The sequence below is a fragment of the Bombina bombina genome, chromosome 6 (genome assembly GCF_027579735.1).
Source record: "Bombina bombina isolate aBomBom1 chromosome 6, aBomBom1.pri, whole genome shotgun sequence".
NCBI lineage: Eukaryota > Metazoa > Chordata > Amphibia > Anura > Bombinatoridae > Bombina > Bombina bombina.
Window position 1 is genome coordinate 56,668,102 of NC_069504.1, and position 13,174 is coordinate 56,681,275.

The 13,174-nt window shown below is 39.8% G+C and overlaps 1 protein-coding gene across 4 annotated transcripts in view; it reads left to right on the top strand.

Annotated features, from left to right (window-relative positions):
- Positions 1–7,288: 7,288 nt before the first annotated feature.
- Positions 7,289–13,174, top strand: part of FBH1 (F-box DNA helicase 1) — a 193,164-nt gene continuing 187,278 nt past the window's right edge. For 3 of the 4 annotated variants that reach the window (XM_053716414.1, XM_053716415.1, XM_053716417.1), the window contains exon 1: positions 7,289–7,469. In XM_053716414.1, coding sequence (XP_053572389.1) covers position 7,469 — 1 coding nt within the window. In that variant the 5' untranslated portion in view covers positions 7,289–7,468. Of the gene's footprint in view, positions 7,511–13,174 lie in introns of all 4 variants that reach the window. The other variant, XM_053716416.1, reaches the window with a different exon arrangement.

Here is a 13,174-nt window from a genome sequence, read left to right on the forward strand (position 1 = left end):
AAAACTTTTCTTCCTTGGTCAATCACAGACATGACCCGTAAAGAGAATGATCCACTCCATTGGTCACCTACTGCCATTAAGGCCTTTGATAGTCTTAAGACTGCCTTTGCTGCCGCTCCAGTTCTGGCTCATGCTAAACATGTCCTGCCTTTCGTTCTTGAGGTCGATGCGTCTGAGACTGGAGTAGGTGCCCTCTTGTCTCAACATCCTACGCCTGACGGTTCCTTGCATCCGTGTGGTTTCTTCTCTAAGAAATTGTCTCCAGCAGAGTGCAATTATTAAATTGGCGACAGGGAATTACTGGCCATAATTTTGGCACTCAAGGAATGGAGGCATCTTCTCGAGGGTACTAGCGTGCCAGTGCTTATTCTTACTGACCACAAGAATTTAACTTATCTATCTGAAGCAAAACGTTTGTCGCCCCGACAGGCCAGATGGGCGCTATTTTTGTCTCGGTTTAATTATGTGGTCTCCTACCTGCCTGGTAGTAAGAATGTTAGGGCTGATGCCCTCTCTCGACAATTTTCGCCTCTGTCCAAGGAGGAGTCTGTAACTACTCCTGTTATACCTCCTGACCATATTTTGGCTACCATACGTACTAATTTGACTTCTCCCTTGGGGGAGGAGATCCTGGCTGCACAAACCAATGCACCTCCTGAGAAACCTAGTGGTAAGTGTTTTGTTCCTGAGAATCTTCAAACTAAACTTAAGCATACTTACCACTATCCTAAAGCCGCAGGTCACCCAGGCAAGAACTTAATGATTTGGTCTGTCACTCGACAATTCTGGTGGCCAGGTCTTCGTTCTGATTTTGCTGCGTATGTTGCCTCCTGCTCAGTTTGTGCACAGAATAAGACTCCTCTACGTCTTCCTGTGGGTCTTCTTCAACCTATTGCTAATGGTGAGCGTCCTTGGACACATCTTTCCATGGACTTCATTGTCGAGCTCCCTGTTTCCAATGGCAATACTGTTATCCTTATGGTGGTTGACCGTTTTTCTAAAATGTCACATTGCATTCCCTTGATAAAGTTGCCTACCGCTCAGGAGCTTGCTTCAATTTTTGCCCAGGATGTCTTACGTTTACATGGGTTACCCAAGGAGATAGTGTCGGACCGGGGTAGCCAGTTTGTCTCTAGATTTTGGTGTTCCTTTTGTGCTCAAATGAGGATCCAGCTTTCCTTCTCCTCGGCATATCTCCCTCAATCCAATGGGGCTGCAGAACGGTCTAATCAAGCTCTGGAACAGTTCCTCCGTTGCTATGTCTCAGATCACCACAATAATTGGTTTGAACTGTTACCTTGGGCAGAGTTTTCTCGTAATAGTGCTATTAATGCTTCCTCCAAGTTATCCCCGTTCATGGCGAATTATGGGTTTCAACTATCCTTGTTGCCCGATTTATTCATGTCTCAGGGTATTCCGGTTTTGGAGGAGCATCTCCGGCAACTCCGTTCCACGTGGGTGCAGATTCAGGATTGCCTTCATCGTTCTATGCAGCGCCAAAAGTTCCAGGCTGATCGTAGGCGTCTGTCCGCACCTTCCTACCAGGTTGGTGATAGAGTTTGGCTGTCCTCTTGCAACTTGAACCTTTGAGTGCCTTCCAATAAATTGGCTCCCTGTTATGTTGGTCCTTTTCGAATACTCCGACTGGTTAATCCTGTGGCTTACGCTCTTGACCTTCCTCCTGCTATGCGCATCTCCAATGTTTTTCATGTCTCCCTCTTGAAACCATTGGTTTGTAATCGGTTTACCACTGTGTTGCCTCGTCCCCGTCCTATCTTTGTTGGCAAACATGAGGAGTATGAGGTCAGCAGCATTATTGACTCTCGTATGTCCAGGGGCCGTCTACAGTATTTGGTTCACTGGAGGGGCTACGGTCCGGAGGAGCGTTCTTGGGTTCCCTCCTCTGATGTTCATGCTCCCGCCCTCCTCCGTGCCTTCCATGCCCGTTTCCCCAATAAGCCTTTTGTCCTCCCGCGGGGGAGGGTCGTTGAGGGGAGGGTACTGTCAGGGTTTTTTCCCTGTTTTGTTTGCAATGTGCTGCTGGCAGCCATTTTACTCACCTCTCTTGCTGACTATGGTGCATTGTGGGGGATGCTGCTCATTTCCTGCACTTCCTTTTATGGCCAGACTGGTGTTCATCATCCATGTGAGATAGGATGCAGTCTCAGAATTGTGATGTCATCACTTATTATTTAAAGGGCCTCTGTTCAGTATGTTTTGCCTTTGCGTTTTCTCAGACCTGTTTGTGAGAGTTCCTGTGTATTACCTGGCTGCCTGACGTCCTTCCTGGTTCCTGATCCCTGGCTTGTTCCTGACTCTGCTGTTTTCCTTGTTTCTGATTCCGGCTCGTCTGACTATTCGCTTTGGCTCCTGACTCGGCTCGTCTGACTACCAGCTCTGGTTTTGACTCCTGGCTTGTTATTTGACTTGTGGACTTTTTATTATTTTTTGCTATTAATAAAGGTGTGATTATTTTTGCACTTCTCGTCTCAGTCTGATTCCTGGCACCCTGACAGCGGTCTGGGGCTCTCTAAAGGGTCAGGTGACATGGACTCGGGAGGAGTCTGTTCTCCCCATAAACATTCTAGAGCTGAGTGCAATCTTCACTGCTCTTTTGGCCTGGCCTCAGGTAGCTTCAGCCCAGTTTATCAGGTTCCAGTCGGACAACGTAACTTCAGTGGCTTACATCAACCATCAGGGAGGAACTCTGAGTTCCTTGGCCATGATAGAGGTAGCCAAGATTATTCAGTCGGCAGAGACCCACAACTGCTGTCTATCTGCGATCCACAGAGTGGGAACTCCATCCGGAAGTGTTTTCCAGCTTGATTCTCAAATGGGGACAGCCGAAAATGGATATCATGGCATCTCGTCAGAATGCCAAGCTCCCGAGGTATGAGTCGAGGTCAAGGGATCCTCAGGCTGTACTGATAGATGCTCTGGCGGTCCTTTGGAATTTCAGTCTAGCATACCAATTTCCTCCGTTCGCTCTCCTTCCTCGGGTCATTGCTCGAATCAAACAGGAGAGGGCATCTGTGATTTTATCTAAGCGTGGTTTTTCTGTGTCGGTCATTGAGACTATGATTCAGGCTCGTAAGCCTGTGACTAGAAAGATTTACCATAAGATATGGCGTAAATATCTGCATTGGTGTGAATCCAGAGGCTACTCTTGGAGTAGAGTTCAGATTCTTAGAATTCTGTCATTTCTCCAGGAGGGTCTGGAGAAAGGTTTATCTGCAAGTACCTTGAAGGGTCAAATATCTGCCTTGTCTATTTTGTTGCATAAACGTCTGGCGGATTTACCAGATGTGCAATCTTTTTGTCAGGCCTTGGTCAGAATCAGGCATGTGTTCAAACCTGTTACTCCTCCCTGGAGTTTTTTTTTCATTGCAATTTCTTCTGCCCGCAGTCTCTCAGAACTCTCGGCGTTGCAGTGTGATTCCTCTTATCTTATTTTTCATTCTGATAAGGTAGTCCTGCATACTAAGTTAGGGTTTCTTCCTAAGGTGGTTTCGGATAGGAACATTAATCAACAGATTGTTGCTCCTTCTTTGTGTCCTAACCCTTCTTTTCATGTGGTGCGTGCATTGAAATATTATTTATAGGCGACTAAGGATTTTCGTCAGTCTTCGGCTCTGTTTGTTGCTACTTCTCTTTCTTTGTGGCTAAAGAGTATAATTGACTTGGCCTATTAAACTGCTGGACAGTAGCCTCCTGAGAGAGTCACGGCTCATTCTACAAGGGCTGTTTCCTCTTCCTGGGCATTCAAAAATAAAGCTTCTGTGGAACAGATTTGCAAGGCTGCAACTTGGTCCTCTCTACACACTTTTTCCAAGTTCTATAAGTTTGATACTTTTGCCTCGGCTGAGGCTTCCTTTGGGAGAAAGGTTCTTCAAGCAGTGGTGCCTTTCGTTTAGGTTCCCTGTCTTGTCCCTCCATTATCATCTTTGTCCTCTAGCTTGGGTCTTGGGGACTCACTGTATCATTAGAAAGAAAACAAAATGTTTGCTTACCTGATAAATGTATTTCTTTCTTGACAAGGTGAGTCCACGGCCCGCCCTGTTTTTTAAGACAGGTTTTTGTCGTATTATAAACCTCAGACACCTCTGCACCTTGTTGCTTCCTTTCTCTCCTTTTACTTCGGTCAAATGACTGGGGTTGGAGCGAAGGGAGGTGATATTTAACAGCTTTGCTGTGGTGCTCTTTGCCTCCTCCTGCTGGCCAGGAGTGATATTCCCAATAGTAATTAGAAGATCTGTGGACTCACTGTGTCAAGAAAGAAAGAAATTTATCAGGTAAGCATAAATTTTGTTTTTCTGATTTAACTATGAATATATACAGGGTAGCTCCCCCTCCATGACATGCAATTGTTTTTAGCCTGGCCCAACAGTTTTTCTGTGCCAAAACACCATTGGGCCAGGCTAAAAACAGTTGCATGTCATGGAAGAGGATCTACCCTGTATATATTCATAGTGAAATCAGTGGCCCAATTGTTATTAACCCTTTGAAAATATGTTACTTATTCAAAAATGGTCATTACAGCACCAATGCCAGTGTTGGCATTAATTTCTGTGCCCAAAACACCACTGGGCCAGGCTAAAAATAATTGCATATCATGGAGGGAGATCTACACTGTATATATTCATAGTTAAATCAGTGGCCCAATGGTTATTAACCCTTCAAAGATATATGTTACTTATTCAAAAATGGTAATTATAGCACCAATGCCAGTGTTGGCATCAATTTCTGTGCACAAAACACTGTTGGGCCAGACTAAAAACAATTGCATATCATGGAGGGGGATATACCCTGTATATATTCATAGTGAAATCAGTGGCCCAATGGTTATTAACCCTTTGAAAATATCAGTTACTTTTAAAAAAAATGAGAATTAGAGCACCTATGCCAGGGTTGGCATCAATTTCTGTGCCCAAAACACCATTGGGCCAGGGTAAAAACAATTGCATGTCATGGAGGGGGGTCTTCCCTGTATATATTCATAGTGAAATCAGTGGCCCAATGGTTATTAACCCTTTAACAAAATATATGTTACTTATTAAAAAAATGGTAATTACAGCACCAATGCCAATGTTGGCATAAATGTCTGTGCCCAAAACACCAATTGGCCAGGCTAAAAACAATTGCATGTCATGGAGGGGGATCTACCCTGTATATAATCATAGTTAAATCAGTGGCCCAATGGTTATTAACCCTTCAAAGATATCTGTTACTTATTCAAAAGTGGTAATTACAGCACCAATGCCAGTGTTGGCATCAATTTCTGTGCCCAAAACACTGTTGGGCCAGGCTAAAAACAATTGCATGTCATGGAGGGGGAGCTACCCTGTATATATTCATAGTTAAATCAGTGGCCCAATGGTTATTAACCCTTTGAAAATATATGTTACTTATTCAAAATGGTAATTAGAGCACCAATGCCAGGATTGGCATTAATTTCTGTGCCCAAAACACCGTTGGGCCAGGCTAAAAACAATTGCATGTCATGGAGGGCGATCTACCCTGTATATATTCATAGTGAAATCAGTGGCTCAATGGTTATTAACCCTTTGAAAATATGTTACTTTTTCAAAAATGGTATTTACAGCACCAATGCCAGTGTTGGCATCAATTTATGTGCCCAAAACACCATTGGGCCAGGCTAAAAACAATTGCATGTCATGGAGGGGGTCTACCCTGTATATATTCATAGTGAAATCAGTGGCCCAATGGTTATTAACCCTTTGAAAATATCAGTTACTTATTCATAAATGAGAATTAGAGCACATATGCCAGGATTGGCATCAATTTCTGTGCCCAAAACACCATTGGCCCAGGCTAAAAACAATTGCATGTCATGGAGGGCGATCTACCCTGTATATATTCATAATGGAATTAGTGGCCCAATGGTTATTAACCCTTTGAAAATATCAGTTACTTATTCAAAAATGTGAATTAGGGCACCTATGCCAGGGTTGGCATCAATTTCTGTGCCCAAAACACCATTGGGCCAGGCTAAAAACAATTGCATGTCATGGAGGGGGATCAACCCTGTATATATCCATGGTGAAATCAGTGGCCCAATGGTTATTAACCCTTTGAAAATATCAGTTACTTATTCAAAAAATTGAATTAGGGCACCTATGCCAGGGTTGGCATCAATATCTGTGCCCAAAACACCATTGGGCCAGGCTATAACAAGTGCATGTCATGGAGGGGGATATATCCTCTATATATTAATAGTGAAATCAGTGGCCCAATGGTCATTAACCCTTTGAAAATATCAGTTACTTATTCAAAATAGTAATATTTGTATTGGTGCCAACTATGCCCTTTTTTCCAGTTTGTATATCAAATTGTTGTATAAAGGAATTCCACCTCTGTGTACATTATATGAATCATATAATTATTTAAATAAAACCTATATTTTTATTTTAAAGTCAATTTAAAGCAGTCTGACAAAAAAAAAAATGAATAAGAAACCAACTTCCATGAATAAGAAACAGAATTTCACGAATAAGAAACAGCTTGAATAAGAAACTTCCGTGTCGTTGGTATCGTGTTGAAAAGGAAACTGAGGATCAAGAGCAGCAGTGCACTGCTGGGAGCTAGCAGCTGATTGGTGGCTACGCACATCCTCTAGTCATTGGCTCAGCAGGAGTTCGGCTAGCTCCCAGTAGTGCATTGCTGCTTTGGATCAGCTGACTTTACAGAGAGGCTTAAGAGCAGCAGTGCACTACTGGGAGCTAGCTGCTGATTGGTGGCTACGCACATCCTCTAGTCATTGGCTCAGCAGGAGTTCGGCTAGCTCCCAGTAGTGCATTGCTGCTTTGGATCAGCTGACTTTATAGAGAGGTTAAACACAGAAGCAATAATAAAATGCTGTAACAACACACATTAGACATGTTATGTGGTACATTATTATTCATCACACTCTTGTGTATAATGACGGGGTGATACCAGTAGTACTCAGTATTAGACAGCATTATCTCCTTATAGGAATGCACGTTGTACCGCATACCGGAGGTCACCGACACCTATTGTATAGCATCACGGAGGCGAGCGTATTATATATTATATGGCTATGCATTTTATGTCATATGGGCTAATACTGCGAGAATGAAATTAAGGTATCAAACTGTACAAAGTGCTGCAAGCAGCGGGCCGGATAAACTCTACTATCTGGCTGGGCTGGGGCCGCAGTGTGGACACGCATATTCTAAACGAAAATCATATTATAATAAAAAAAAATCATGGGCGTGGCTAAAAGTAAAAACGAGGCTTGGAACGCAATGTGAATGTTTTCAATATGGCTGTCATTTCGGTCCATGACACCGTGTGATGTTTATGGGATCTGACTTCTGCGGTTTTCGCGTGTGATCCGTTCAGATGTTTCCGTGACGGCCGCCTTACCGGAGCCGTATCTGTGTTGTTCTGTCAGAAACGCGATCCGAGGAACCGAAAGTGAAAGCAAAGTAAGAGATACGAGTTGCAGTTTAACCCTTTGGTACTCAGGGTAGGTTGCCAGGCACAATGGGGTTAACCTTACACAGGGCACATGTGTGATAAGCACAGTTTTAGTTCATAATCTTTAAAAAAAAAAACTCTAAAAACATAAGCTTAGTATTCTAAGATATGGTTGGCGTTGTTCTACTGTACACATTAGTATAGAGGATTAGTCCTGCAGGGTTTGGGTGCCCAAACAGGGGAGCAATAGCTGGGCATAGACTTTAGCTCAGCAGATAGGTTGCTGCAAATGTGTCATTTGTAAACTGATGGTTACAACAATGTGTCAATGTTTGTGACATTGAGTCAAAATGCATGGTTCAGATAGTGTGTGCAGTTTTAAAGGGACAGTCAAGTCCAAAATAAACTGTCATGATTCAGATAGGACATGTCATTTTAAACAACTTTCCAATTTACTTTTATCACCGATTTTGTGTTGTTCTCTTGGTAATTCTTAGCTGAAAGCTAAACCTAGGAGGTTCATATGCGAATTTCATAGATCTTGAAGGCCGCCTCTTATCCGAATGCATTTTGACAGTTTTACACCACTAGAGTGCGTTAGTTCATGTGTGTCATATATAATATTGTGCTCATGCACGTGAAGTTACCTAGGAGTCAGCACTAATTGGCTAAAATGCAAGTCTGCCAAAAGAACTGAAATAAGGGGGCAGACTGCAGAGGTCTAGATACAAGGTAATCACAGAGGTAAAAAGTATTCTTTAAGAGAATTTTCATTTTACTTCTATTAAATTTAATTTAGTCTCTCTGTATCATTCGAAGAGTATATATAGACAGGCTCAGGTGCAGCAATGTACTGCTGGGAGCTAGCTGGTGTTTGGTGGCTACACACATATGCCTGTTGTTATTGGCTCACCAGAAGTCCCAGTAGTGCACTGCTACTCTTACAGTCTAGTAAAAATGGAATTTCATGATTCAGATAGGGAATGCAAACTTAAAGGGCCACTGTAAGTAAATATTTTCTATGTCTGTTACTAACTAACTACCCCAAATACGCTTTTTATCAATAGCATTTCATTAACATATCTCTACCGTATATCAGAAATCTTGTCTGCAAATTTAATTGTTTTCCAAACCCACTCCATGGGTATCCTTTGCTCTGTACCAATCCGTTTACAATACCTAGGTTTCAAAATGGCGCTTTAAACACAAAGTTATTGGTTTAAGTATTTTGAACACTCAGTGCTGAAAATAGTGGGCAGGATAACGTGACATCATCGGCGAATAAAAGATATAACTTTTAGAACGTTATGAAACTTCGTTTTGGAGAAAATATAGGTCAGTAGGTTTTAATTAATGTTTATTAACTTTAATATGTTAGTTGTTTAGCTTAAAAATTATAACAGAAAGTAATCATTTAAAGGATCAGTAAATACAGTAGATTTTCTTAATGAACAGATGCATGATAAAAAGACAATACATTAGCACTTAGTCTGAACTTCAAAGGAGTAGATTTTTGTTTTCTGACAAATTTTAAAGTTGTCTTTTTCCACTTCCTCTGTATCATGTGACAGCCATCAGCCAATCACAAATGCATATACGTATATTCTGTGAATTCTTGCACATGCTCAGTAGGAGCTAGTGACTCAAAGTGTAATTATAAAAAGACTGCACATTTTGTTAATGGAAGTACAATGGAAAGTTGTTTAAAATTGCATACTCTGAGTCATGAAAGTTTTATTTTGACTTGAGTGTCCCTTTAAAATGACTATCTAATTTACTTTACTCTTCAGATTTGTTTTGTTCTCTTGGTATTTTTTGTTGAAAGCTAAACCTAGGTAGGCTTATATGCTAATTTCTAAGTCCTTGAAGGCTGACTCTTATTTCACTGCATTTTGACAGTTTTTACAGCTAGACAGTGTTAGTTCATTTGTACCATATAGATAACATTGTGCATGCTCCCATGGAGCTATTTATTAGTCAGCATTGATTGGCTAAAATATAAGTCTGTTAAAACAACTGAAATAAGGGGGCAGTCAGCAGAAGCTTAGATACAAGGTAATCACAGAGGTAAAAAGTATAATAATTTAAGTGTTGGTTATGGAAAACTAGGGAATGGGTAATGAAGGGATTATCTATCTTTTTAAACTAACAATTCTGGATTAGACTGTTCCTTTAACTTTTCGTTTACCCCCATTTACAAAGTTTAAAGGGACAGGCAATACCAGAATTTTTATTATTTAAAAAGATAGTCCCTTTATTACCCATTCCCCAGTTTTGCATAACCAACACAGTTATATTAATACAGTTTGTACCTTTTAACTAAGAATACCAAGAGTACAAACCAAATTAATGATAAAAGTAAATGGGAAAGTTGTTTAAAATGACATGACCTATCTGAATCATGAAAGTTTATTTTGGAATAGACTGTCCCTTTAAACACATGGTTATAAACAGTGCAATAATTATATTCTGTAACACAGAGTATTTTGCGGCACAAAGCCAGATTTTCAGCAATGCTATTGGCTAATAGGTGGAAACGTCGCCTCTTTGCCAGATAGCGAAGTTAGCGTTCTGCCGGTGGGCTGCCTTAGCAGCCCAGTGAAGGCGATCATTGGAACCAATAAAGGAGCTTTCAGTATGAAGTATTTTATACTTCATGATTGAAAGCCCCCTTTATTTTTTCTGATGATAAATCTCAGTGTTTCAGAAACGCTAGGATTTGCCATAACTTTAATATTAACCCCTTAATGCCCAATGACAAAATGATTCTGTCATGAAACAATTGAGCAAACTGAGGCTATGTCCTTAAGGGGTTAAAGTACATTTACTTCTACTTGTGCGCAAGGTAGGACACTGCTCTCCTGTTGTTGAAAAATTACATGCTCATGTCTTTTTATTGCCATTGGCCCTGCAAGTCAGTGTGTTTAACCCCTGCAAAGAGGTTATGCACATAGCTGGTCCCTAGAAGACACATCAGGTGAGCCAATCAGCAGTGGCAACCACACGACCCTGTCAATCACCGGCTGTGTCTACTTTGGGACCAGAATTTCTCTTTTGCTCCCTGAGATGCAGGGTCAGTATTACTAAATGCACATGCTCTAACAAATTCATTTTATTTAGTTTTGTATTGCAGGATTTTTATGTCACAAACGCAACCTGCCTTATTTTACTTGTTCATGACTCAGAGCATACAATAAAAAAATCCAATTTGCTTCCATTATTAAATGGTGCAGTCTTTTTATATGCACCATCTCCTACTGAGCATGTGCAACAGATCAGTGTATACATGTCTATGAGTGGCTGATGGCCGTCACATGATACAGGGAAATGGAAGGAAATTTTGAAATTTGTTAGAAAAAAAAATCTACTGTGCCATTGCATTGTTTTTTATTATTATCCATTTGCCAATTATTCAATTCTACTTTATTTAATGGTTTTTTAAAGGGACATGAAACCCAACATTTCTTTCATGATTTAGGTAGAAGATACAATTTTACACAACTTTCTAGTTTACTTCTTTTATAATATTTGCTTCATTCTCTTGGTATCATTTGTTGAAGGAGCACCAATTCACTACTGGTTTCCCACTAAACACATGGGTGAGCCAATTGCAATGGTATATAAATTCAGCAACCAATCGGCAGCTAGAACCTAGGTTCTCTGCTGCTCCTGAGCTTACCTAGATAAACCTTTTAGCAAAGGATAACAAAAGAAGGAAGCAAATTAAATAGAAGTTAATTGGAAAGTTGGTTAACATTGTATGTTCTCTCTAAATCATGACTGTCTAATTATGACTTGACTGTCCCTTTAATGTAAGAGTTGTAATGTACTCCATGAATATGTTGAACTTCTTTTTTTAAAATATATATTTTTTTTAATGTAGTAGCCAAAAATAATATTGAGGAGACATTTACAGACAAATTTACGCATCTGACAAGTGTTTTCGTATTTTAGAAAGGTACAGTAAAGTCAAAAATTAACTTTCGCAATTCAAATAGAACTTACAATTTCAAACAACTTTACACTGTATTTCTGTTAGCACATTTGTTTTGCTCATTTGGTATCCTTGCTTTGTTGCGAAGCGTGCATGTTCTGTTCTATGGCAGTTGTGTTTGAAACAATGAATACCATTGCTGCAAACCTTGTTAATCACACACTCCCATAGAGTGCTAAAGACACGTGCACAGTCCTGAGCTCCTACGAGTAGGTTTACTCTTCAACAAAGGATAAAAAGAAAACAAAGCTAATTTGATAATTGGAATGTTGGTTATAATTGCATGCTCTATCTGAATAATTAAAGTTATTTTTTTTACTTTACTGTCTCTTTGATGTCTGTAGAAATATAACAAAATTAGGGATCATATGTCAGGATCATATTGGGTAAACATATTTATATCTAACCATATCTATTATTTTTTGTTTGATATATTGATGGAATATATACCTAGCACCTCTGTAATCCTATATGCTCTAGCTGTCTTGACGTCTAGCTGTCAATAAGGAACTCTAAGAATATATGGATGGATCCTGAGCGCCTCAACTAGAAGTGGGCTAGGATATGAATAGGTAGTACACCTGTATTTATTAATGACAATAAATGTTGATAATTAAAACACAAGTTTAAAACAATAAATAATATCCAATATGCAAAGGTACCTATGTGGAATATTCAAATAGTACATTAACCCTTTCGTGACAGGGTTAAAGTGTCTACATCGGAACACCTGTTCCGATGTAGACAAATTGAAACTACGCGATCGTGCATACGATCGCGAGATTTCAATTATTGGATCGCATCTGGGGGGCGTCCCTACAACCCTAGGAACGCCCTCCAGACCGCGATCAAGTCCTTGAAGCGCAGAAGGCTTCAGGAAAGCCGTTTGTTATGACGTTCTATTCCATCATAACGGCTTTAAAGCCCAGTGTAAATATGACGGAATAGAACGGCATAACAGCGTTAAAAGGTTAACATGGATCCATGTTTATCAACATACAAAAAGACTGGTAAGATGTGACAGTAGACAATCTTGATAATAATATGTGAATACAAGATAGATATATATATATATATATATATATATATCTATCTATGTGTATGTGTGTGTGTGTGTGTGTATATATATATATATATATATATATTCTTTGTTTGATATATTCACAGATTTGTAACTGAATGTATTTATGTATGCTGTATGGGGGAAACAAGTATTTTAAGATGAGCCCAAATGTATTATTACAAAGTAGAATGTTTTCTTTACTACTCAGGAATTCACATTTGTCTTAGTGAATAAAAGACAGGATGTTATTGTGAGAATACCCAGACACACTCCCTTTAAAATTCCTTAAAGGTTGTAAATCTGTCCAATTTATCAAAGTCTCTAACTTGTGAAGTGGAACAGAGAACACAGAGTCTAAGATCATATCAAACTCCGTTCTAGATAAGTCCTGTTCTTATCATCAGAAAAATAAACAGAAGTTAATTAAAAGTTTAAATAGACAGTCTACAATAGAATTATTATTATTATTATTATTATTATTATTATTATTATTATCATTTATTTGTATAGCGCCGCCAAATTCCGTAGCGCTGGGTACATTGATAGGGGTATACAATGACAAAGATTTGTGATACAATACAAAACATAACAAGACTAAACAAATCTAGCACAGGAGGAAGAGGGCCCTGCTCCGGAGAGCTCACAGTCTATAGGTT